At 36.4% G+C, this 26,438-nt stretch overlaps 3 protein-coding genes across 5 annotated transcripts; 2 read left to right on the forward strand and 1 right to left on the reverse strand.

Moving 5' to 3' along the window:
- Nucleotides 1-4,571: 4,571 nt before the first annotated feature.
- Nucleotides 4,572-8,700, forward strand: LOC107844105 (probable WRKY transcription factor 2). Its single transcript, XM_016688600.2, has 5 exons — nt 4,572-5,650; nt 5,927-6,070; nt 6,162-7,021; nt 7,114-7,266; nt 7,519-8,700. The coding sequence occupies exons 1-5, from the start codon at nt 5,183-5,185 to the stop codon at nt 8,171-8,173; spliced, it is 2,280 nt and encodes a 759-aa protein (XP_016544086.1). The 5' UTR covers nt 4,572-5,182; the 3' UTR covers nt 8,174-8,700.
- Nucleotides 8,701-8,806: 106 nt separating this feature from the next.
- Nucleotides 8,807-16,112, reverse strand: LOC107845676 (chloride channel protein CLC-f). Its single transcript, XM_016690121.2, has 9 exons — nt 15,058-16,112; nt 13,667-14,069; nt 12,936-13,130; nt 11,651-12,105; nt 11,446-11,550; nt 10,879-11,115; nt 10,537-10,749; nt 10,159-10,391; nt 8,807-9,328 (listed from the first exon to the last, which is right to left on the reverse strand). The coding sequence occupies exons 1-9, from the start codon at nt 15,409-15,411 to the stop codon at nt 9,247-9,249; spliced, it is 2,277 nt and encodes a 758-aa protein (XP_016545607.1). The 5' UTR covers nt 15,412-16,112; the 3' UTR covers nt 8,807-9,246.
- Nucleotides 16,113-17,493: 1,381 nt separating this feature from the next.
- On the forward strand, nt 17,494-23,343 carry LOC107845314 (uncharacterized protein At4g26450). 3 transcript variants are annotated; one of them, XM_047398326.1, is made up of 6 exons: nt 17,499-17,864; nt 18,018-20,706; nt 20,921-21,110; nt 21,277-21,331; nt 21,749-21,802; nt 23,006-23,343. In XM_047398326.1, exons 2-5 carry the CDS (start codon nt 18,839-18,841, stop codon nt 21,799-21,801), a joined length of 2,166 nt encoding a protein of 721 aa, XP_047254282.1. In that variant the 5' UTR covers nt 17,499-17,864; nt 18,018-18,838; the 3' UTR covers nt 21,802; nt 23,006-23,343. The 3 variants fall into 3 exon arrangements, with proteins under 3 accessions (XP_047254281.1, XP_016545048.2, XP_047254282.1); XM_047398325.1 differs by lacking the exon at nt 23,006-23,343 and having other exon boundaries at nt 17,494-17,772; nt 18,671-20,706; nt 21,749-22,257; XM_016689562.2 differs by lacking the exon at nt 23,006-23,343 and having other exon boundaries at nt 17,495-17,864; nt 18,671-20,706; nt 21,749-22,257.
- The last annotated feature ends 3,095 nt before the right edge of the window (nt 23,344-26,438 follow it).

Below are 26,438 nucleotides of genomic sequence, written 5' to 3' on the forward strand. Positions count from 1 at the left end.
TCACTTTTTTTTTTTTTTGGGCTTTTATTTGTTGTTTTATATTTTTTATTATGTTTAGGTGATTCTACCTTGTTATTTATGTTAATGTTTTATCTTACTTTTCTATTAGTCATCTTGTTTTTTTTTTTAATACGTTCTTTCTTTTATCTTTCTTTTTATTACTACTTTGATTTATTTCACTTGATCCGATGGTCTTTTGAAAACAACTGTTCTACCTCCAAAAGGTAGAGGTAAGGTCTGCGTACAATCTATGCTCCCTAGATCCCACTTTGTGAGATGTCACTGAATATGTTGTTGTTGTTGTTTTTGTACTTATATTTGCAAATTTGTCTTTTTGGATATACTAATGCGACTAATTTCATTGGATCCCATCAGTAATAGATATCAATCTGTGAATGACTTCTGCTTGGATATAAAGTCTGTTTGACTTATTTTGACTCGATACGAAGATTAACAATGTAAAAAAGACTTTTAAATCTTGTGGTCTTAGATTGAAGATATATTAAATGTACAAAAATGTTGTTTAATCTTGTGGTTACAAACATGACATGACATGCAAGAAGTTGAAATTAAAGAATTGCTAAAAAGGGACAAACATATCTTCAACCATGATAGATAAAAGTTGACAACAACGATATAATCCAAACACGTTTGAAGTCGATTATATGAATCTTTAGGTTCAATTTCTAACATTTATAGTTTAATTATACAATATATATACACTTGATATACATACATGTTCTTTCAATAGGAGATCAGTGGTTATATGCGGATAATGATGGCATTCTCATATCAAAAACCTAATTCTCCATCTAATTGATTTTCATATATATGCCATGCATGCATGCACAAAGTTATGATCCAAGTTATATTATATAGTATTATATATATATCGAGCGAAATCCTCGTTTTATGTTGTGTTCTATGGATAGTTTCATTAGTGTAATCTAATAATAAGAGCGAGGATATAGCAAGTACTATGTTTACTCAAACCATCTTGTTTGGATGGTATGCATGTTGTACTGTAGTGTACCGTACTGTATTGTGTTGTTAATTTAAATAAAATATTTGTGTTGGTTGTTAGGTAAATTTCATTGTATCGTATCGTTGAATCGATCCTTAGATAACAATTAAAAATTTTCATTTTATATAACGATTGATTTGGTGTATGATTGCGTCGTTAGCTTATTCCTTTTGCTCATTTTTTTATTTTTTTTATTAGTTATTTAATAATCATATTTTATCTCCTATTCTATCTTTTTATAGTAGCTCTATCTCGTACCCTACTTTTCTAGTAGGTTTTATTGTTTAAATTATTAATGTGTGGATATATATAATAACGAAAAATGATGTAATCCAATATGACACAATGTGAAACAAGAAAACACATTGTTTCAAGAAGCATCCAAATTTAGAATTTTGATGAAAGGTACCCCCCAACCCCACCCACATGAAGCTTTCTTTTTCACATTTACTATCAATTTTCTCCCAAAACACATAATTATATTATGAATGATGATGATTATCTTTTCAACTACTTTAATTTCTTCTATAATTGACTAACTATTATTTTAATTAATAGCATTTGTGGTCTTTTTTGTTAATAAATTGTGATTTTAGTACTTGTGCTAATTAACTAAATATATTTGACTTTTAATTAATTGATGGTACAAACATAAGATCTTTTTCTCGAATCATGACACAATAGCATCACAATATAGTCTTTTCGTGAGAGTTTTTTTTTCATAGGTTTTATACTTTTTCAATAATATCAGTTTTTAATATATAGTCTAATTGATCAAATCATATTCAATAATATATTTTTTAGTATATTTTTGTGTCATCTGATTTATCACCGTCATGAGTTGTAACTATTAACTCTCGCATGACGTCGTCCTATCGTTTTCGAATCCAACAAGTGCTATCAGAGCAAACGATCCTATGAGTCCAGAGATAAGTTCAAAGCAAGTTGCAACTAAGTTGATGACAATGAATTTTTTTCGGTAAAACCAATAAAAGGTTAAGATATTATGTGTGGCGAAAAAGTTTCAAACAAACTTTCAACAATCTTGCTGCTCATCTTTAAAACAACATCAATTTTTTCACCATGCTTATGGGCTTTAACTTTCAACCCCTGATTATTTTAATGTTTGGACTCCTTAATTTCAACTCACGCATATATATTTTTAACGCATGAGCTTCGCTTTTAATTTGTACTCATATTCAATGCACAAGACTCTACTTTCAACCTTGTTCGCTTATAACACAAAACTCCAATATTAATTCGTGTTTTTATTTTTAACGCATAGGACTTCAATTTTTAACCCATATCAAGTTTTAATCATAGTAAACAACAGTGATGTATGGAGATTATATGAAGAATGAAGATTATGCATGTAAAGAAAGTGGATCAAGTTTTGTCAAGAAAATCCAGCCAAAAAGATAAGATTATTTTGCCGAAAATCCAGGCCAACTTTTCTTAGTAGAAAGTGTTTTCGTATTAAAAAAGATCTGTTTCATATTTGGTTTATTCTTTCTTGAATGAGAATTTGTGTATATTTTACGCTTTCCAGACTTTATTCGTAAGATTATATTGGGTATATTGTTGTTAATTTTTGTAATCTATAAAATTGTTATTTTTGGAATTGAAATAATTATAATTAACAAAATAGTTTGACTGCTGGTCAAACCTTTATTTCCACATGGATGTCTCTCATTGGCTGGTCAAACTTGGGCAATTCTCATAATTTGATAATTGGGCTTTATCACCTATAGCAAGCCCAGCCCAAAGATAATTGCACTTGGGTCCTCTAATTATTAATAAATTTTTATTTTAGTTCTTATAAGATTTGATAAAAGCAAATTGAACCTTTGATTAATTGAAATGTATTTTTTGACTCTCTTTAGATATGAAATATATTATATTTGGATTGTTTTAAGGATTTTTGGTATTGTCAAACATAGAATAACATTACAAGTTTAACATGACACGTGAGTAATTAAGTGGTCGAACATCTGATAATCATAGTATATTTGTGAATGAAACAAGCGAATGGATCAAAAGTGCACGTTTTAATTGATTGAAAGTCAATATATTTACTCACATGTCATAATAACTGAAATCGCAATTTGTCAATAATACATTTGTAAATGAAACAAGTGAATGGATCAAAAATGCATGTTCTAATTAATTGAAAGCCAATATATTTAATCACATATCATAATAACTAAAATCATAATTTATCAATAATTAAAGGATCACACAAGTGTTATTATTAACACAAACAATAATTAACAAGTGATGATAATAGAGAGTAGTAGTAGAGTCTATCATCATTGATAATAGTGTGTTTATGAAATCTCCTAATTTCTTTTTTTGAATCATTATAATATTTCCAAAAGAGTTGGAGGTCCCACATTATAAATATAATCCCTAAAAAGGTCTAATTTTTTAACTAATATAAGCGAAAATAACATCTCTATTTTCACCGCAGAATTCAAGGCAGCGATGGGATAACCTTCGTGTACATTCTACCCTGGCGAGACTTCACTCTGTGCTATTACACTCTATCCTCTCAGACCCCACTTTGTGGTATGATATTTATTTTTATTTCTTAAAACATTTCAAAATTAGTAGAAGGGAAAAGGATCTAATATATCTCTTGATTTTGTAATTTAGAACTGATATATAGGCTCACATATGCCCCTATCATTACATAAATTGCCCAAGATATACCCTTTTTGGCCAACAAAAGTGAAAAGCAATCTTAAATTTCTTATTAAATTAAAATCTATATAGGATCTATTTTAACTTTATCGCAAAAGTCTGGGTATATTTGATCATTCTCACATGTAATTTTTTTTTTTAGCCTTGTCCAATTCAAAAATTAATTTGGGTTTATTTTCTTGATGATCCAAAAAAAATATTTCACTCATCTTTTTGTAAAATCTACCATCGATGTTCTCGATTTCTTTTGTAGATACAAAAAATAAATTACAATACTACCACGAAAAAATCAGTTTTAAAATTTTTCTTGCTTTCTTCTCTTTTAATCCATTTTCTTTTTATTTCTCATGTGTCACACTAGAAAGAAAAAAATGAAATAAGGACAAGAAATTCAGATAATGATAAGCAAATAGATTCACAAGAGAGATACTTCTAAAACCGAAATTCGTCGTTGAATAAAAAAAAGTCAAAAAATTCACATTTGCGAAGGATCAAATATACGCCGAAACTTTATATGAGAAAGATCAAATATAAACCCTATATGAATTTTTTTTAATAAAAAATCAAAAAATAAATTTAAAATTAATCTTTTCACTTCCGTCGACTGAAAACGGTATATCTGAGTCATTTGTGTGTCTATATAGGTATATATGAGCCATTTTTAATGAGGGATATATCAGCTCTAAACCGCAAAGTCGATGGGTATATTAGATCATTTTCCCTTAAGATAAACATATTTTTTCTTTTATTTGTTGGGATAAAATTGATAATAAATGTTAAAATGATTTTTATTAAATTTTTCCTTTTTCTTTTATTTGCTTTATTTACCTTTTTTGTTCTTTCCATATTCTTGATCCTTTTGAGCTTCAATACCAATTTACCTTTTTTGAATTTGTTTTACTGAGTCTTTATTAATGTTTTAGTCTTTACTTACTATAATCAGTTTTGGATAGCTTGGCTTTGAGTTTTTTCACCCAAGAAAAAAAAAAAAGACAGAATTCGACATCTAATATATATACATTAAAAACAAGTAAATTTAATATTTACGTCTACATTGTAATCTTTCAACAAAGAGGATTCCGATGAACTACTACACTCCCTTGGCTGGAAGTGCATATTCATTTCAATTTCCTTGGATCAACATCTCAAAGCTCTTCTTGTTTGCCCTTTTCCCAGAGGCTTTCGATACAAAATTATAAGATGAAAGGATGTCTTATAAATGCTACTCCTATGTATTATCAAAATTGTGTTATATGTATGTATATAGTAGATGTTGAATCGCCCGTACTTCTGCATGTGTTTACTTCTTTATATTTTGACCCCTTTTGTAAAAATTCTGGCTCTGCCGAAGGGTGGAAAGAAGCTTCAAGGCCTAGAATATCATGTTCTTTCTCTTCTTTCACTATTGTTTAGAAGTACTAAGGTAATGGTTTTGTACTGAAGTGTTGAGGATCAATGGGCGGGTTCGATGATCATGTTGCTATCTTCGGAGACTGGATAACACCTAGCCCGAGCCCAAGAGCCTTCGTGTCTTCACTGCTAGTCGATGATGTTGGAGGATGGTTACCTCTTATGGAGCACACTAATGAAAGTAACTGCAGAAACTTCAATGCCGAACCTCAACAGAATGTCACCGCCTTGTGCAGCACTGATGGAAAGGATGGGGCACGGGCTGGTGCTTCGACTGATCAAACAGTCAAGTCGAGTGCACCATCAGAGCAGAAACCGAGTACTCGTGGAGGAGGGCTCATGGAAAGAATGGTAGCTAGATCTGGATTTCATGCTCCAAGGCTGAATACCGATGGCCTTAGACCTCCTGTTCTTTCACAGAATCAAGAAGCTAGGTCTCCTTATTTGACTATTCCTCCGGGTCTCAGTCCATCAGTCCTATTATATTCACCTGTTTTGATCTATAATCCACTGGTATGTATCTAAACTCACACTTCATGTTTTAGATTGAGTGTCACACTTCATGACGTTCGTCTAATCCACACATCACAGTAGAGGTTCCCTAGCACACTAGTCCCTAAGTGGACCATATTTTTGGGTTTATATTTAAAGTTTCAAAAGAGTGTTGAAGTTACATGTCAATGTAATCCCACAACTGGGGTCCGGAGAGAGTAGAGTATACGCAGGCCTTACCTCATTATTCGTATAAGTTTTCCCCAGTGCCCCAAAGCTTCAATTAATCCACTGCAGGTTTGTCCATCTCCTACAACTGGACTATTACCATTAGCATCGGGCGATGAGAGTAAAAGTCTTATGTTGACGGCTGGAATTGCAGATAAGAGGAAAGAGACTGCTTTTGGCAGCAATACTTCATCTTCCTTCTCTTCCAATCCAGTAACCACTACTCTCTCTCAGACACACACATACACATACACACACATTGCATGCCAGTTTCCTGCCGGTTTCCAGTCTCTGAATGTGTTGTTGCTCTCGGTTGCAGGTAAATCCGTCCAGTGATCTTTCTCAGCAACTCTTACCTCAAATTGAGGTTTCAGCTCATCCAAATAACTCTCTTCAACCTCAAAGTATGGAAGTAACTCAAAGCGAACAGATACGTCATGGAATATCTAAGTTCCCTATGTTGTCTACTGAAGAGGATTTCCGGGGTAGTCATATCAAGCCAGAGGTAAGGCCCTTTAATATAGTTGGTGGTAGTATGCAACATTCTCAGACTCTTGATGAGCAGAAAGATGAGGACACTAAGCAAAGAGGAGGTGGAGACTCAAAAGATGTCAATCCTCCTGCCGAAGATGGTTATAACTGGAGAAAGTATGGACAAAACCAAGCTAATGGAAGAACGTATCCTCGGAGTTATTATAAGTGCGCGTATCCAAAGTGTCCTGTGAAGAAGAGAGTAGGGGGATATCATGACTGTCAAGTCATGGAAATTATATACAAGGGGATTCACAATCACCCTAAGCCACTCTCAAACCCGATATCAGCCCTCGGATCTTTAAACTCATTTGGTGACGTGCAACTAGACAATGTGGATCCAAGTGGAACAGGTTTTAACAGTGAGCTGGCTTTGGCAACTAGCCAACAAGGACCTACTGCTAAAGGCCTCATGTGGAGCAACAACAAACTTGAAGCAACATCATTAGCAGCTTTGCACTCTGAGTACTGCAGTGGATCTACCACTTTACAATCAAAGGGTGCTCAGCAGGGATCAGCAGATGCAGTTGAAGTATCATCAGTGTTTTCAAATGATGAAGATGATCATGGTACCCGTGGCAGTGTATTACTAGGCTATGATGGTGCAGAAGATGAGTTCGAGCCCAAAAGAAGGTTTTTACATCTTCTGCATTAAAATGTTTAGGATCTCCCATCTTTTACATCATATTGACCTGATTGTCATTTTCTTCTCTTTGACAATCTAGGAAGTCTACTGTGTCGGATACAAGTGGCACCATCAGAGCAATCAGGGAGCCAAGAGTTGTGGTGCATACTATCAGTGAGGTAGACATCATTGATGATGGATATCGCTGGCGCAAGTACGGGCAAAAGGTGGTTAAAGGCAATCCAAATCCAAGGTTTGTCATGTTCATTTACATCATCCTTAAAAGTTCCTAATTTCTAATAATCAAGAAACTCCCGAGGGCTCCCGATGTACGTGTTCATTTACATCATCCACTTGAACTGTAGAATTTTGCCTGCTGTAAGTTCAAACATATGATGTGTGCCTAATTCACACATCACGCGCTGAAGCCCTATGGGTCATAAGATTTCCGATTTTGACTTAACGAATTGTTTATTTGAACTGATAGATTGCTTCCCTTTGCCAGGAGTTACTACAAGTGCACAAGTTCTGGCTGCAATGTCAGGAAGCACATCCAGAGGTCCCCATATGATCAGAAGTCTGTTATCACCACTTATGATGGGAAGCACTACCATGAAGTTCCTCCAGCACGCACCAGCAGCCAAGGTAGCTCGGGAGCGTCAAAGTCTCCTTCCAACCCGATAACTACTGATGCTCAAAGTCATGTAGGTAGGCCTGAGCCCACACAAGTTCAGAACACCAAGCCCGCACAAGTTCAGAACACCAAGTCCACACAAGTTCAGAACACCAACGAGCGTTATGGAAGAGCTCCACAAATCCAGAACACCAACGAGCGTTATGGAAGAGCTCCACAAGTTCAGAACACCAACGAGCGTTATGGAAGAGTTCCCTCACTTGGATCAGCTGGTCCTATCTCAGGATTTGATTGTTTCGGAACTAACGAGCAGCAAGATCTATCCAGTCTTGCTATGGCCGGATTTAACTCTAATCAGCACCAGTTTTCAGTTCCTCTCAATCCATACATAGGATGGCAACGACCTGTGAATGATGTTGGTTTCGTGCTTCCAGAAGGAGAAGCAATGCCAGATCCTAATTTGAACTACTCCAATGGTTCATCAACTTATCAGAAAATTATGAATGGATTGCCTCCTCAGATGTAAAGTTTTCCAAATTTTGCCTTATTATAGGAAAGAATGAAAATGTTCGCTTTGCATCTATTTGATGCAAATTTAGAAACAAACTAGCAACAATAGTCATAGTTAGACAAATGAGAGGTGAATCCATACAACAGGTGAGAAAGTCTCGTTGTAGGCATCCCTTAGCAACAAGTCGAGACTTCCATCTCTCAAATATGTCACAAACCTTGTGCTTAACTTTGAGAACCCGTTGGTTCTAATAGTTTTGTGTTCTTTCGAGTTTCGGAAGGTCAACTAGTTCCTAAACTTGGTTTATTCTCTGGTATTATGGACATTTTCCCCTTATAGCATACTACAAGTCCATTTTTGAAGTTCTTTTTATACGAAAATACTATATCAACATTCATTTTTTTGGACGTTTTTGCTTCAGGTTCTAGTTGTACGAGGGGGAAAGGATTACCAAAAGGGCTCTAGAAATGCTTGCATTTTTATTTTTTTTTGGGAAATGTTGTACAAATGACATACTCTGTGAATTCTCCTTATCATTTAGACCTCATGGAAATCTAACGGCATAGTCAATGAGAAGGAAAATCTAGCTAAATATTAGAACATGTCAAAATTATAAAATTGTGACTTCTTAGCAATTAGACTGTCTCAAAAACACAAATGGTTGGGAGTATTTTCATTCATAGTGAATAAATTCTGTCTTCAAAACTGTCTAATAGCTACTATCGTTCGCCTTACATTGGCATCTAAAACTATATAGAGTAAATTTCATGTACAAATGTGAGACATTGGACTACGCAGGTATACTTATTGACAACTATCTAATACAAATCAAACCCAACAAACATAGCATTTAGAGCTAAATAGGATATGCTGTGAAGTCTGAAGACATGAAGCAAAACCTTAGACAATCCAGAAAAGGGAAGGCCACAAAGTTTGAGGGGAACTCAAACTTCTGCATGCAACCAAAATTATGAGCAGAAATAACTGTGCAGTCAAGTTGCATATTACCGGCTGATGCCCGACTCATCAACAAACAAGAATCAATTGTTGAAGCTTGCTTTTTACACTCGATCCATTAGGGCAATCAATTAACGGCCATTTGTCACCATCTGCTTGTCATTGTCATCTTTTCTTTGCTGGTAGACTGATTTTCGGCGATTGATTTCATTTCTGTGGGAGTTACGATGATCAGAAAATGCCCTAACAATACAAATGAATAACTTCTAAATAAATGGAGATTCACACGTTTAATCGTTAACTTGATCTCTCTCTTTGTAGTTCTTTGATGGGCAGTATGTCTTGTGTTCTCTCAGTCAATTACATATAAAAGGAGGAATATTAGATGTATCCTAGGATCTGGACAGAAAACTAGAGCAGAGGTCAAAAAAAGTTCATCTAAAACCTCAATAATGCTATGCTCGCTGCAAACTTTTTTTTTTCCAAGCAAAACCAGCAAGTTCATCCAAAATCAAAACAGGCAAGACGGCTTTAGTTAAGAAAGAGAGCATACATCATTGCACAAAAGCTGGTATAGTTCCATAAAAATTGTTGTTTAGACTCCACAGCCTAGCTCCATTATGTATTAAAGGTGTCCTACACATTGTAATTCATGCTATACTCTTAAGCCATAATTCAGCAAATACTGAAGGAACTCTATCAGCTAGTTCACATCTTCTACGTAACATCTCTGTTTACAGCAGGCTGCCAGTTTATGTCATGTGACGCACAATTTACATCTGACTTCCTAAACACAATGTCCTTGTATCTGACGTGTTTCCATTTACATTCTCTCAGGAAAGCTGCTGAATAATATTTTAAAAATTAGACAAGAAGAAGTCCATAAATTTATTGTCTTATTTTCCTTTTATAATATCGATCAAAGAACAGCTTACCTCAAATTACTGCAAAGAACCAAAAAAATGTTTTAAAATGCAGGATTATGGCAAGAAAGAACAGATAATAAGACACGTCAGGTAAAATAAGGATAGAAGAAGCAAAACCTGACAGACTCTTTGATTGACTCATAACGCAGAGTAGCTACAATTTTGCGCTTTCTTTCTCGGTTCAAGTTCCCACCACGCTTGATCACAGGCAATTGTTTGATTCCTTTTGCCACCATTAGCTGCTTTGCAGTTGCTAGGTCGGTATCAGGATAACAAGTTAAAAGTCCGCATTCTTGCCCACGATAGCTTATCCCTCTTGTGCATATCGAGGAAACAAGACATGTATTTGCCTGTAGACAGGTTAAAGAAACAAATAAAGCTATTAAAGAGAGAACATAGATTACATAATGAAAGAGAAGAAAAACAGAACTAATTGAAAAGAAACTTGCACACTGAGAACTCAAAGGAACTTATTTATGGTGGCATTATACGTACATCTTTAAGTGTCAAATCCCTGTTGGAAGAATCACCCGAGTTCTTAAACAAACTACGTTTGATGTCACCATATGTCAAAATTCCTTCCACATAATCCTCAGCATTAACCACAATAACAAAACTCTGACGACCATCATGCATGCATTCTAATGCTTCTTTAACTGTTTGGTTTGGATAAACCTTCAAATAATCATTTGACATAACCTGAGAAACCTGGTCATCGATGGAAATAGTTTAGATATTGGAACAGAAGGACCAAGATGAAATGATAGTTCAAAAGAAAAAGTAAAAACCCATAAAAGGAAAACTTCGCTATGTACCAGAGCCAGAGACAAAAGATACCTCTAGATCTTCCAGAATTAGGCCTTCATCAAGAGATTCATGACTGCTCTGACATCCAATAGCATCTAGTTCCAAATCATTTCTCTCATCCATGTGCCTCCAGTCACTCCCTTCATTCTTCTCATCATCTGGTGAAAGGCTAGAGTATCCTTTTGACACATACTTCGCATCTGATGCTTCCGTTTCCTTTGCCTGGATTGTTACAGAAGGCACCCAAATTGCTAGTCCAACAGCACCCTGTTCACATAATTAAAAATGCATATTTACTCGTTATCATTTTAATAAGCACTGACTTCAACTAATAACATAGGATAACAGAATACGGCAGGATCAAACAAAGAAAACTAATCGCTATAATGTAAACACCTTCCTGTCTTCCCTTCTTAATTTTTTTTGGGGGGATAAGTACATAGAGTGACAAATACCTGTCATAGGAATGCTTCAATTAAGCATTATGTACACAACTACCATATATAAAGGCCTTTTAAATAATTAACTAACAAAGTAATTTTTACATGCAAACTGACACCAACTAAAGCTTGGGAATCCTTGGACAGTAAGACTAACCATGAGGGGCAGCAATATTCTATAATCTTTTGTCAACTCAAACAAAAGCAGAACTGAAGTCAAAGGCACCGAACAAACTGACGCCAATGTAGCAGCCATTCCCACCTGCATTGTTTACATTATGCATTAGAAAGAGTTACTTTCTGAAGTCCAATCATGTCTAGAAAAAAAATTATTTGCAAGATGTAAAAGTAGTCAATCTGACCAGGGCATACGCCTGCGGTTGAGCAATTGCAGTAGTTCCTGGAATAGCTGAATTGATCAGTTCCCCAGCTGACCCTCCAAACACCGCACCCACGGCAGCTCCTATCATTAAACTTGGTGCATACAGACCACCAACAAGACCAGAACCTTTGCACAAAGCAGTGGCCACAACTTTTGCAGCTGCTAGTTGAGCTAGCAACCAGATTCCAGGAGCAGATGCAGTCTTACCAGTATGTAAAATTTCATCAACATTATTAAAACCCCAATAGAGAATTCCAGGATATCTAAGAGCTATTACTCCAGCTCCTAAACCACCCAAAGCAGGGCAGACAACATCAGAAAGTCCAAACTTTTCCTTGACGAACTGAAATGCTTTAGAGAACCAGGTGACTAGTCGAGTAAAAGCCACACTTACTGCTCCACACAGCATCCCCAGTATTAGATATAAAGGTAGCTCTGTTAAGGAAACACATTTAGCATTCAGAAAGGGATCTTTGGTGAATAAGTGTCAATCAAAATTGAGTTTAATCCATGAAAGCATCAAGAAACATTCTGTCTATGTAATGAAAGCCCTCTCTCCCCTTGGAAATCCCAAAGCAATGTAACTTTATGTAAAATTGTATATCCGTTTATCCACTCTCTTTTTCCGAATTCAACTTACAAAAAGAATCAGCAGACGTCTTTATCATTATAGAACCTCTAAGAACCAAAGTTCAGGAAACAAAAAGAGTTAATCTCTGAGCAGCATCTTAATGATCAATGTGGAGAAAACATACAAATCAACATCAAACAATCCCAAATTACATAGAGGCATTATTAAAAGCTATGTAAGTTGTAACCCATATTTCTCAGCAACGATACAGGAATATGTACCTATTCTAATTGTTAGACAAATGAGAAATCAGAAAATGGTAGCAAAACCTGTTTCTCCCCACTGTTAGTAAAAACTAGCATGTGAATCTGTAAGTATGAAGAGACAAAACCAGAAATCATCATCATAGGAGAAACAGCACAAAAAGAGCAGAAAGCAGAAAATCAAGGACCAGGAACCACGTATCACACTTCAATTCCCTAATTGCCAATGTTTCCATGCAAGGGAGTATAGCATGAACAGAAACACTAGGAAAGAACAGAAGCAATTGATAAAAGGAGTGCATATCCACAGCGATATCAGTAATTATACAGTTGTTGTGAAAAGTAACAAAAGAAAGTGAACAGCATGCAAGCACAATCCCATGAGTTAATGATTTGCTCACAATAAATTAAACTAGAATCAGATCAAATACCAGCAGCAGATTTCAAATCATACGTGGGCACAGTGAAAGCCTGCTTCTCTCCGAGTACAGCATTTGAAACAGTTGACGATATGACAGAAGCCAATATGATCATTGCAGTTGTAAATGGAGGAGAGTTTTCTGCACGAAGTGGCCTTAAAACTGTTTCAATTGCAAAAAAACAGCCAGCGACTGCTGCATTGAAACCTGCAACACAAAAGAAAAATCTTTAAAATTCATCCAACAGTTGAGGGGAAGGCTCCTGCAAAAGATCCAGAGGTTCTACAGCATATGTGACAACATTTGCAATCAGCGTAAGAGGGTTATGCCATTGCTTGAATATTAGGAGTGCATGAAACGAGACAAATGAGTTTATATCACAGCTTAAGGAAGAGGATTAAATTCCCAATACACATAAGAAATTTTTGCAGTTTGGCTCTCATTTGCTATAAGCTCCTCAGAAAAAAATGAACCCAAATGAAACCATGCATACCAACAGACCTCTTGTAATATGATTGTTTGCTAAGATGATTAATGGGATAAGAGAAGAATATTCAGTTTTCTATCCTTTTCACCCTTTTTATCACAAAATCTCTGTTTTAAACTGCTTTGTGTCTGGTGGAGGGTGAAATGGCGATCTGGTAACAGCTAAGCAAGAAATAATCATCCCAAAAAACACTTTTAACAAGAAGATTATGCAACAAACTCCGGTTACAGATAATCTTAAATTAGAAGCAACATACCTGAAGCAATTCCAGCAGCTGCACCAGCTGCCACAAGAGCTATTCTCCTTTCTCGGTTGTTTTCCATCATTGCTGAGCATCCATAGGCACAAGATTTACCTATATCTACACTAGGACCTTCAGGACCTAAAGAACAACCAGTTCCCAAAGTCACAGCCGCCTGAATTGCCTTTACAGTAGGGAAGATTCCAGCTAACAAATCAAATCCTTGTCCTTGAGAAGAATTGAACTGTGTTATTTGGTCCAATATATCAAGCAAACCATGCAGCACGCCTACAATGACTCCACCAAGGACCGGTATTAAAAGTATCCGATGCCATGTGTCAGCTAACCTTTGCAAACGGAGCCAAGCAGCTCCCTCATTAGGAGTACCAGCCCAAGCCCACGCATGCACTACGTGTACCTAAGCAAATATCCTCACTCTCATTCAATACTGGGAAGCATTAGAGTTCAAACTATTGTTCTATCATCAAAACAAAGTCAGATATACAGTTTAAGAAAACATCCAGATTCTTCACCATTATTTGACATAAACGTGGGCAGACATTACAAGCCAGAGCAGTATAAAGTTAGTCATTTGTATTCCTGTTCCACCCCCTAAACACCAAAACAGAGTAATTTAAGGCACTAAAAATAAGAATGTGTCAGCTCATTAAACTACTTCTAATTACTTTCAACCCCCAGGAGAAATACATAATCAAACAAAAAGAACAAGATGTGTCGTTTGACATTCAACATGCAGATTTCATCGCACAGCAGCTCACTGTCTGCGCTTCCCCTTCCGTATCAACTATCTAATGCCAGCTTTACAAAGTCTTCCCACATAGTTTTCATTATTAGCAAAATTATCACGAACAAAAATGGAAGAGATATATATAATCAGCAATAGCAAAAAAATGAAGAACTAAATCAATGGCACCAGAAATCAACTCAACCTATCAATCAATGACTCAACGAAAAACTAGTCGGGATCAGTTAACTGAACCCTCTATATCTAAATTCACTCTATTCCAACTCACTTCACTTCAGTACCAGTAAAGTATCTGTTTTTTAAGCTGAACTAACTGTTCTCTAAGCATGGAATTCGTAACTAAACTAATAATCTCTAGGTTTCAATTTGTTTGTCCTACTTTCCTTTTTAGTATGTTTAAAAAAATTGCATCTTTCCTTCACTGACAGCTCTTTAATTCAACTTTACACGTGACATATTTAATACCACAAGATTAAAGATCATTTTGTTATATTTTACACATCTTTAGTCTAAGACCACGAGATTCAAAAGTTCCTTTACTCTCTTAAACTTCGCATTAAGTCAAAAACAGACAAATAAACTGAAACAGAACGAGTAATAGTCGCAACACAATGCAAACCAAATGAAAATCCTTACTAACCCCGCGATTAAAAGCCGCAACACAAAGGCCAGTAGCAACGCCAAGTAGACATCCAACAAGCAACAATGCCCACTCCGGTGGAGCGCTCTCTCCAAGAATTTCATCATCATCCCTACAATGATTACTAGAAGAAACACCGTGATCAGAAGATGACGGTTGATCTCCTCTATCAGTTCGCTTTACACTCGTTGATCTTCTATTTGAAAATCCTCGATCTAAACGCTTTAACAGATCAGTAATGCCTTTACTACTACTACTACCCGTCTTATGATGAAACTGAGCTTCTAAATCTCCATCTGACGATGAATTCGAACGTAATAGTACATTGCGATCACTATACTCTCCTCCTGACATCTCCACTAGCCTTTCTCACAATGTCATCCTCATAATTAAACACAAGAATAATGAGGTGCCAGCGATCTCCTAGAGCCTTTCTCACAATGTCATCCTCGTAATTAAACACATATTATGCATCATTTATAGGAAATCGAAATAATGAGCTGCCGCAAATCAGATTCGGAATAATGAGCTGCCGGAAATCGGAATATTGAGCCGCCGGAAATCGTAATATTGAGCTGACGGAATCGGAATAGTGAGCGGCCGGAGATTGGAATTGGAATAATGAGGCGCCGGAATCAGAATAATGAGCTGTCGGAGATTGGAATAATGAGCTGCCTGTGATCGGAATTGGAAAATGAGGCACCGGAATCAGAATAATGAGGCACCCGAATCAGAATAGTGAGCTGCCGGAGATTGGAATAACGAGGCGCCGGAATCAGAATAACGAGGCGACGGAGATTGGAATAATGAGGTGCAGGTGATCGGAATCGGAGATCGGACGGTGAACTCCGGTGGAATCGCCACGTGTCGGTGCCGGTGAAGTGGCAAACGAACTTGTTTAGTGGTCGGTGATTTTGCCGCGATTAATTTTGTTCGTTTTGGAAAATTTAAAAATTCAAGTTTGCCCCCTAATGTTCAAAAATATTTAATTTTGCCCTCTATAACATTTTTAAAGGTCATTCATGGATTTCAAAATGATAAGTGTACTATTATGAAAAGGTAGATTTGAGTTATAAATTTGGCCTATTTGACCTTTAGGTTCTTATTATTGAACCTGAAAAAACTCATAGGTACATCGTTGCATTCATACCTCTTGTTTGGATTATCCCATATTTATTTACACTTTACTAAAATTTTAGTCTTAATTGTTGTTATCATAATCATTAAGCATGATGTTTTATTTATCACGATGCTCTTAGTTGATGAATTTAGACAAATATGGGTTGACTATAGTGGGAGTAACCCCTCCATAATGAGAGAGGTGAAATTGAGATTGGACGAGCATGTAAAAAGAAGATGCTTATATTCCCCAATGAAAAGATGTGAGAGATAGTGGACAGTATTAAGAAAGGTAGGTACGAGTTAAGAAGTGATTAAACATGACATGACTCTTTTGCAGCTCACTGAAGACACAACCCTGAGAGCTGAAGGTTGAAGATTAAGGTATAAGATTAGTAGGTCGAGCATTGTCTAATTTTTCTTTTCAATATTTTTATTATATAATATTTAATATTTATTAATTGCTTACAGATCTAAAACTTAATATAGACTTTTATTTATAGTAGGCACGTATATCACAGCCTAAGCCCATGATTTTAAAAACCTCAAAACTTACGCCTCTCTTCACCATTCACCTTTTACAAAGTACGAACCTAAATCCTAATCTCTCAATTTCAATAGTCATAGCTCACAGCTTCACTCTCCTTTCATTGACATGATTGGTGAGATGACTGATTGCTGGTTGGAAATAAAATGGTCGCTACCTGCTACTAGTTTTTCCTTTTTTCTTTGCTTTTATTGTTGCTATTGTTATATTATTAAATAGTAGTATTTTGAGTTTTGAACCATTATTTTTGAATTTTAATTTCATTTTAAACTTGTAATTCAATGCTACTTTAGGTTATAAGACTTAATTTTAACATTTTGTTTTTTTATTATGTTTGCTCAAAATTTAAAATGAAAATAATTGCTTATTGAAATTTCAAAATCAAATCAAAATAATAAAAAAGAACCAAATTAGAACTAGAATAGATCGAGTTGGGATAAGAATTTCAATAAATCGAAATTCGAATCTTCAATTCGAGAATAACTAAAATCGATTCAAATCGACTCGTCCAAATGCCTCCCGATTCTAGTATCACTTATCTCAAAATTATTAATTACTCATACTGTTATATTTATCCCATATTAAAAGTAAAATAATAATTATTTCAAAATAACTTATTTTCTAACCAAACAAGCCCAATATATATCTACCTAGTTAGGTAATTATTCACAAAAAAAAAAAAAAAAGAGACAAATTAGTAGCAATATCTTTCTTGTGGACCATATCTTTGACACTATAATAATATTTCACCCATAATAATTTATATAATCAAGTAAATACATAAATTGGACTCCTTTTAGCTCCCATCATACTTTCCATATTATAGTCCAATTTACAAGACTATTAAACGACTAAAATATTACCAACACTTCGAAAATTGAAAAAGCATAAACAATTTGTGCGTAAAATTATGTGTATACAGAAGATTGCAACCTCAAACTCCGTACATAGCGAGAGCTTTTAGGGTACGAAAGTGTCCCTTTTTAGCTGGAAATTTGGTACAATTGATGTTGATGATTTGAAATGGATCTGAAACCCTAATAAACAAGGTAAAATTAGTGCTGCCATTTTTTTGTAGCTGGAAATTTGGTACAATTGATGTTGATGAATTGAAATGGATCTGAAACCCTAATAAAAAAAGGTAAGATTAGTGCTCTCAATTTGTTTTTGATTGTTTGGTTTACTAGATCTGTAGAGATGAAATGAGTTTTGGATTATTGAGCGTTTGATTTTAGGGTTAATTAGTTGCTCATGAATTTGGAATAATTAACTAAGTTTGTGAATTGTTTTTTAGCTTGAATTTCATGTGGTGATTATTGGGATTGGAGTTATTGTTTGGATTATAGTTGATTATTGGAGCAAATTTGGTGTTTAGCTTGAAAATGATGTGGCGAGTATTTGGATTATAGTTATTGTTTTCCAATTGGGGAGCTGATTTTTGGAGAAATCAGTATTGTTTTTTCAATTTGGGAGGTGATTTTTTTGGAGAAATAAGTATTGCTTTTTCAATTTGGGAGGTGATTTTTTGGAGAATTAAGTGTTGTTTTTCTACTGGGAAGGTGTTTTTTTGGAGAAATTGGTGTTGTTTTTCGTCCGGGAGCTGGTTTTTGGTGAAATCAGTGTTTGTTTTTCCAATTAGGAAGGTGGTTTTTGGAGAAATCAGTGTTGTTTTTCGTCGGGGAGCTGGTTTTTGGAGAAATCAGTGTTTGCTTTTCCAACTAGGAAGGTGGTTTTTGGAGGAATCAGTATTTTTTTTTCCAATTGGGAAAGTGGTTTTTGGGGGAATCGGTATTGTTTTTCAATTGGGAAGGTGGTTTTTAGAAAAATTTATTTAAATTGGGGAGGTGATTTATGGAGAAATTAGTGTTGTTTTTTCATTTGGGGAGGTGATTTTTGGAGAAATTAGTATTGTTTTTGTATTAGAAAGGTGATTTTTGGAGAAATCAGTATTTCAGGAACCAATCTGTGTCAAGTGTCACTTGTATTGGTGAAGAACTGGACCATTGAGAAGTTCTTCAACTCTTTTGATTAATAGAGGAATTGGGAAAGTTCGAAATCTTTTCCTGAAGAAGTTACCTTTTCCTGAAGAAGTTAGAGTGTCTGTTCTTTTTTAAAATGCACGCCAGGAATCGGAGTCCAGTAGATGGGTATAAGTCTAGTTCAATAGGGATGGGTGGTGTGGCAACTGCTTCACGGGTTTCACCCGATGGATCAGTGAGAGGTCGTGGATTGAACAACTCAGAATACAGAAACTATAACAGAGGTGGATTCGGGCGTGGACAGTCGAGGCAATTTGCATTTCAGCAGCCTTCGCAGGGAAATGATATTTTCATGGAAGCTGGACGGTTAGCAGCTGAGTATCTTGTTTCTAAGGGGCTTCTGCCACCGAATGCTCTTTCGGGGAAATTGCCAAATGGTAGATTAAAGAGCCCTGTTGGGAATTTGCAGGGATTTAAGCGGCCTGATATTGATGAAGGTCAGACATCAACTGTTTCACGTGTGGAGAGTGATGTGGGTCCTGGTAGGAGAAGGTTTCCTGATGAATATGACACAGTGGGTTCAAGAAATTATATGAGAGGAAGGAGAAGAAACGAGTCTTTTCGAAGTTACAGCTCTGAGTTCAATCGGGAATTGCAAAGGACTGGGTCGTTAGATAGAGCCAGGGCCTACCCTGATGTGAACGGTCAAGATGACTGTTTAGCACGTGATAGAGATGGACAAGAAGTGGCTAAAGATAGTAAAGGGATGTCATCTAGTTCCGTTCCTGATAAACAAAATCCAGACATAGAGAGTGCCGTGGAGTCAATGCCCAGTGATCCAAAACCTGCCTTGGGAGATTCTGTTAAAGAGACAAGTCCCATCAACACTGGAAATGATCTTCCATTAGATGGTGAACCTGAACCAAAGAAGTCTGATGACACTGGAATGTCGATAAAAGAAGATGATCCTGTTAATCTTGCCAACAATAGTGATGGGTTGGAGAAAATAGCTGGCAACGAGGATATAGAAGTCAAGTTTTTCAGCAAAGAACATACTCAGACCAGCATGACTAGTAATGATTTACTTAGCTTATGCAAGTTTGAGAATGTTCCCACGAGAACGCGATCTTCATTGGCCAACAGAGGTTTGAAGGCTGGTCATGATTCTGAAGATGAGGATGCTCATGCGAGCGAGCTTCCTAAAGAAACTGAAGTGCATTCCCAAGACATCCCCGTGGATGCTTCCCCTGTTTTCATTTTATCAGATCAAAGCCATGATGCAAAAAGCCTTGATTCTGACAAATTGAAACCGCCGTCCACTGTGGAAGAATCGGGTCTTACTTATACCATTAATCAGGTAAATGAGACAAGTTCCTCGTCTTTTCCTGGAAGTATGTTAATGAGGGAGGGAGAGAAAATAGAGGGACCAAGTGAAATTGAAACTTGCAGTTCTATAGCCATGGGAAGAGGTGAGAAACGAGAATTAGATGACAATGATGATTGTAAGGGAGACACTAAGAGACCTAGAGAATTGGCTTCATTAACAAGTACTTTCTCAGATGTCTTTTTGTACCATTCTAATTCAATGGAAAAGCAGCAGACGTCACAGGAACCAAGGAGATCACATAGCGAGCCATTAATATTTCCATCTGAGAAGAAGAGATTGGTAGACATTTCTATGATACCCGAGGGTGATGCGAGGCTGGGCAGTGACTTCACGGAGAAACAACTTTTGCCTAGTTCCTTTAAGGCTTTTGATCTCAATCTTATGGAAACTTCTGATATGAATGAGAATCATGATGCGGATCCTGTTCAAATCTTCCCGGTGATTACTGAAGGTGTAAAACAAGAAGCACCAGTTGATATTCATCTGACCATGAGTAGGAACTCTGGTATAACAAGTAACTATGCTAAATCTAGCTTTGACGGGAGAGATGTTGAGGTGATTGATTTGGAAAATGATTCTGAACAAGAAGACAAGGCGTTCAATAACCCTGAGAGAAGGTAAGTTTACACCTCTAATTTACTTGTCCTTTTACTTTTCACTTTTTGTTTTGCTTAAGTTTCTTCTTGTTGAATTGATTACCGATTTCATCTTCTTGTTGATTTATGATTATTATTAACTTTTTTCTAAAAAAAGAAGATTTCCATGAGATGGTTGTACCTTATCTGCCTTGCTTGCATAGTCTCTTTTCTAATTGTTGAATAACTTTCACAGGGCTGAAGTTGTATTCACTGGAACAGATGGTTTTTCTAATAATGCACATAATACCAACAACCTACCCCACACTCAGGATGGTTATGGACTTATGATTTCAGAATTACTTGGGAATGATATAGCAAACTGTTCTCCTCTACCAGCAGATATGAATTCTTTGCACAATGATATGGGTCTCCATAATGGAGAGGTACTACCACCACAGTTCTCATAGGGAGTTTTTGCAGTGATATTTGAAATGAATTAAATGTGTCCATTTTACCATTGGTCACAAATTAATATCCAAACCTCCTGTTGAATTCTTGTGAAAGCACACAATTGTATTTTTTTCTTAATCATTTTTCTTTTTCCTTCAGGGCATGCTTGGTGACGATGACTCAATATACATGTCCTTGGAAGAAATTCCGATAAGTATGCTAAAAATCTTGTAGCAACATTTTTCGATCTGAACTTAGTTATTGAGTTGTCTCTGGATGCAATGCCCTCTGTGTGTGCACACCTGTCCATGCATTAATGCAGTCATTGATGTTTTCACCATTCATTTGATTCTGATTCTGCATATTATGAAACCGTGTTCGTTTGATAAAGATAGCCCATTACATTAATTTCATTTGTTGATAAAGTGGATTGCAGTACTTATCATGGAATCGTTCTTTGAGAACTATTGTTCTTTTTCTTACCAGCAGATTAGTGTTCTGCTACTTGGATATAAGCATGTACAAAAATGTCTGCGCTTTTCTGCTCATCTCTGTTGATGGATGAGAAATAAGATACTAGGTGTCTGAGGTCTTCTTTCTTCTCTAAACATGCTGAATGTATTTTTTGTAGGTTTTCTGACGCCCTGGGAGCAGCCGTCACAAGAATTTGGAAAGCCATTTTGAGGTGCTACTATCCAGGTTTTCTTGAGATGTATTTATTTTGATAACCAAGAAATCCCAAGGATCAGTATGCATGGTTCAAAACTCATGAGATAATGGGCTTGCTCTCCTACCCTTTTCCCCTTAGATTCTAGGCTTTTGTCTGTGGCAAGTCTTGAACCCATGATGTGTGCCTTACTAACGCATCACATATTGTGCTTTTACTACTAGATCAAAGCCCTGGGGCTGATGTAATGCTCTCTTTATATCTTATGCCGGTTATCAAAACTAGCTCTTTAGAAGTGTAACTTTGTAACACTGTATGCCTTACGCAAAATCTTGCTTGCTTCTAGCAGAGGAAGTATCCGTTTACCCCTCCCTCTCCCTCTCTTGTTTGAAGTTAGGCAGCCGTGTTTTTTTTTGTAGCTCATTTCTCTTTCACCTCTTATTGAATTGGAAAAAGTTACTACTTTGTTGAAAGTTTAGTAGTCTACTACCTCTTTTATTGCTCTGCTGTCTATATATTTGTTTGCTAAAGCTACATTTCATTAGCGGGATTGAAAATTTATACTGGAAGATTTATATTTGCTGGCTAAAGCTACATTTCATTAGCGGGATTGAAAATCTATACTGGAAGATTTATACAGTGTTTTGTCATACAATTGACTTGGTTCAGTCGATGGAAACTTTCCAGAAACCAAATTGAAGCCCGTCTCTGTCAGACAAAATTGTAACCATGAAACAACTGCATGGTTTGGTTGTTTTTAATTTTAACCAAAACTACAACAATCATTCTGCTCCTTGAAACCTGTTGGCTGTTGAAGTATAAATGGAGTTAACAAAAAGTGTTTGTACTCTGTACATTGTATTGTAACCTGTGGCACACCTTTCTTTGCTTCTTTTTAACCTATTATGTCCTTTATGCTTCTTGACAAATAAAACCTCCTACTATGTGGGAATATATTGGTATGGACTGCGTACATTTTACCCTCCCCAGACCCCACTATGTGGGAATATATTAGGTTTGTTGTTGTTGTTGAATCGGTAAATCATGGACTTGTGTATGTACATGCAAACATCGACAATTGCTTTTCAAAACATTTTATCCTGTTGATTGTGCATCCTTGCTTGTTGTTAGAGTAAAATTTGGATGAGTGGATCTTTGGGATTTGTTTGGTCTTGAATCACATAGATCTTTGAATCCCCCTCTTCTTTTTTGATGTTGCAGCTTCTTATTGGATTACCTTCCTATTAGTTGAACTTCTCTTTGATTGTGTATGTCTTGATGTTCCACAAGCGGTTCACACAATCTTCTGAAGAATAATGATGTGTATTTGTTTTTTATGTAAAATAGCTCATCTCTTGCACCTTGTTGTTCATAGAATTTTATGGTTGTTCCTTTTTTTTTTTTTTTTTGGATAAGTTAAGCTTGTAATGACCTTCACAAGGTAGGGGTAAGGTTGTATAAACACCACCCTCCAGACCCTATTTGTGGGATACACTAGGTTTGCTGTTGTAAGTTAAACTTGTAATGATTTTATATAAGTAGCTCATACAATCACCCAATATACAATAATTGTAATGATCAGAATTTTATGATTTGGGGTGGGGGTGAATCTGAATCGTAGAACATAAGATTGGGTGAGTTTGAAGCTGGTCATATTAACATCTCTTCTAGTCAGGCAGGGTTTCACCATTGTACACGTGAAAGCATGCTGAGATAGCTTCCAGAATAGATTGTTGGTTTTCTATGTTATGGGAAGAATCAGTAGAGTATTTAGGAGCCATGAAAGCAAAGTTGACTGCTAAATAACAGGTTCGGAACTCACAGTGCCAATTCCATTGTGAAGCCAATTGTAAATTTTTCAAAATCTTATCTAGAAATGGACCAAAAGTTTGAGATGTGAAAATCAGTGTTGGGAATCGGATCAGTTGTGTGTAAGTTTCTTTTGTTCAATAATGGTGAAGGCAAGATGGTGGATTCACAAGCACAAATGTGCCTTTGTCGCAGGGTTACATCTTGCCTTGTGGTTATTCCTTGGGTCCTTGGTTAGAAAGGGTGAAAGCTAAATTGACAATCTTAGTGGTTTGGGGTGGGGGTGGATTTTCACTGGAACATCAAGGAAGATGTGGTATATAGACGAGAACAAATGTTCATTCCTTTGTATGAAATGGAAATGTCGCCCCCAAGTAATAGGAAATACGTTTCAGGAACTTATTTTCTGATAGAAAATGTACGTGCACTATTGATGTAAACCGGCAAAAGTAAATGCTGGTGAATAGTACATTACAGATAACTTTATAGTGCATATAGAAAGTCAGCTACGGCCTCCAGGTCTAATACATTTTGCCGAGGCCAAGTTGCACCAAAAACAGCTAAAATATACACCTGGTGTTTAAGATTAACTACATTATCCCTCGTCTTCGAAATCTCTAGCATTTCCTTCCTTCCATGTAACCCACCATGGAGGTATGGATTTGGTGAATCAGGCCTTGGGAAAGATCAAATTGATTGAGGAGAGATTTCTCACAGCTTAAAGTAGACAAAAGAGTTATGTAGATCAAGAAGGTTTGTGATATGGATTTCATGGAGGCTGAATGAGTATTATTGAAAGTATCATACACTTATGAATGGTGCAATGCATTTAGGTAACAAGAGCAAGTTGAGTCTAAGATTTATAGTCTGAGGTTTAGCAGCGCATTTGGTGAAACATTATCCGTACTGTGTCTCCAACTACGCTAGTCCAGCATTTCCATGCATCTGATAAACTCTCATGACTTGCTCTATAGGCAACGGCATTAGCTGGTTTATGGGTTTCTAGCATAGTCTAGTTCAGGAACTAAGGTGTCCAGTTGTTGGAACGCTTTGTCTTCGTCAGTGAAGTTTAGTGATATCATTGAGCAGTAATCAGCTTCAGCTCTTCCGAAAGTCTAACCTAAACCTGAAATTATCACTTGGTGAAAGCATTGAAGGTGTCATGAGTTGTTATTGAATGCTGGAGGCAGATGCAAGATTTCAACTTGGAGATTCTACTGAAACACATTTGATTTTCTGGATCTAAATCTACTATTTGTACTTGGTGTATTTTTTTGACATGGTCAGCCATTTTACTGGGTTCCGATGAACCCATAAAGTTATACGCTACATCCGTCCCCTGGTAAATGCTTTCGTGTCGGACCAACTACCATGGTTGTAGTGAAATGCTGATGATACTTCAATGTCACACCCAACATTGCTTATACAGAGTTTCATACCTGCTACCACTTCTGCATGAAAACGAGTCTCTGAAGCAAGAGAAACTGAAAACCAGCGCTGAGCCCGTTTTTACATTGGACGGTTTGGTCTTTTAATGATGCTCGGGCTCGGTCACTCATGGGTGATGTTGTCTGTTCCTGTATTGTCCTTTCATCAGCTTTTCCCATTTTTCACTATTTGTAGTAGTATCTTCTTTGGTTTGTCTGTCACCCAATGTCTGGTATCCAGTATCCATTGTGGATTTGATTAATTTGGATTTTCGCCAAAAAGTACTGCGAAGTAAGTGCTCCCTAATAAAGACGACAAAGAATAGAAGGTTGATGCTCATTTAGAGTCTGTTACCAACAAAGCCCCCTCCCCACGACTCGATAATACTAGTCACTTTTCTTGTTCTTGAGGACTTTCTGGCCTGTAGGCTACAGCGGAACGTCAGATGCCATCAGTTTTAGTGGCTACCGCTACAGTTAATGGCGCTTCGAAAGGTAAATTCTAAAGGCGCTAGTGAAAGCCTTTCTTTTAGGTCCTGTAATAGGGAGGTGTAAGCCTCAAAAGCCTTTGGTATCACTATAATCATAGACTCCTGTAGTCTGGCTCTTTTTTGGACCCTGCTCATTGCGGGAGCTTTAATGCACCGATCTGTTCAACCTTTTCTGCCACTATTACAATCTAGTGTAATTTCAGCGGAATCTGAATAGATAAAATGTTGTACGGAGATCTTACCTTTACCAATTTAATGCAACATTTGTCTGTGTGAACTTCTACTCAAGCACAATGACCCATTATTTGCTCACATAAGAAGATTCCATCAATAATTTAATAGTGGGATTTGAACTCAACTTGGATTATTTTTAAAAACACTGTGCGTCATGTGGGTTTCCACATCATCTCCACACTGTTTTGCCCCACTTTGGTCTCTTATCTCCTCAATTAATTTCTGGCTCTCCCACTATCAAATCACTTTCTTTTATTATAATCGTGTTGTCCGGATTAATTTGTCTACATCTTGTCCAATTTAATACGATACTCGTTATATTTCTACCTCCCATCGACATATATATTGGGTATTGTCGCTCATCAAAACTCGAACATATAAAAAAGGAATTACATAAAGTTTTTGTTTCCGTTGAAATTTGAATTTGGACCTTATGATTCTCACCTCACAAATCAAAGTTTCCAACAGGCTGCCCTTGTCGGTGGGTCGCTTAGGTCCATTTATTTGCCTCAAATATTTAGGTACATATACCGTGTAATATATTTTGAGCTGAGGGTCTATTGGAAACATCCTCTTCGTCTCACACCCGAGGTAGTGGTATGGACTACGTATATTTTACCCTTCTCAGATCCCACTTTGTGGGAATATATTAGGTATGTTGTTGTTGTTGTTGCACTGATTAATACATGAGTT

Source organism: Capsicum annuum, chromosome 10 (genome assembly GCF_002878395.1).
Source record: "Capsicum annuum cultivar UCD-10X-F1 chromosome 10, UCD10Xv1.1, whole genome shotgun sequence".
NCBI classification, from domain to species: domain Eukaryota; kingdom Viridiplantae; phylum Streptophyta; class Magnoliopsida; order Solanales; family Solanaceae; genus Capsicum; species Capsicum annuum.

Coding starts and splice junctions, on each gene's coding strand:
- LOC107844105 (XM_016688600.2), top strand. CDS start 5,183: ATGGGCGGGTTCGATGATCATGTTGCTATCTTCGGAGACTGGATAACA. Junction 5,651..5,926: donor TTTTGATCTATAATCCACTG/GTATGTATCTAA, acceptor AATCCACTGCAG/GTTTGTCCATCTCCTACAAC. Junction 7,267..7,518: donor AAAGGCAATCCAAATCCAAG/GTTTGTCATGTT, acceptor TCCCTTTGCCAG/GAGTTACTACAAGTGCACAA.
- LOC107845676 (XM_016690121.2), bottom strand. CDS start 15,411: ATGTCAGGAGGAGAGTATAGTGATCGCAATGTACTATTACGTTCGAAT. Junction 12,106..12,935: donor TGATTTGAAATCTGCTGCTG/GTATTTGATCTG, acceptor TTTCCTTAACAG/AGCTACCTTTATATCTAATA. Junction 9,329..10,158: donor TCAATCAAAGAGTCTGTCAG/GTTTTGCTTCTT, acceptor TAACTCCCACAG/AAATGAAATCAATCGCCGAA.
- LOC107845314 (XM_047398325.1), top strand. CDS start 18,839: ATGCACGCCAGGAATCGGAGTCCAGTAGATGGGTATAAGTCTAGTTCA. Junction 21,111..21,276: donor TGGGTCTCCATAATGGAGAG/GTACTACCACCA, acceptor TTTTTCCTTCAG/GGCATGCTTGGTGACGATGA. Junction 21,332..21,748: donor CTTGGAAGAAATTCCGATAA/GTATGCTAAAAA, acceptor TATTTTTTGTAG/GTTTTCTGACGCCCTGGGAG.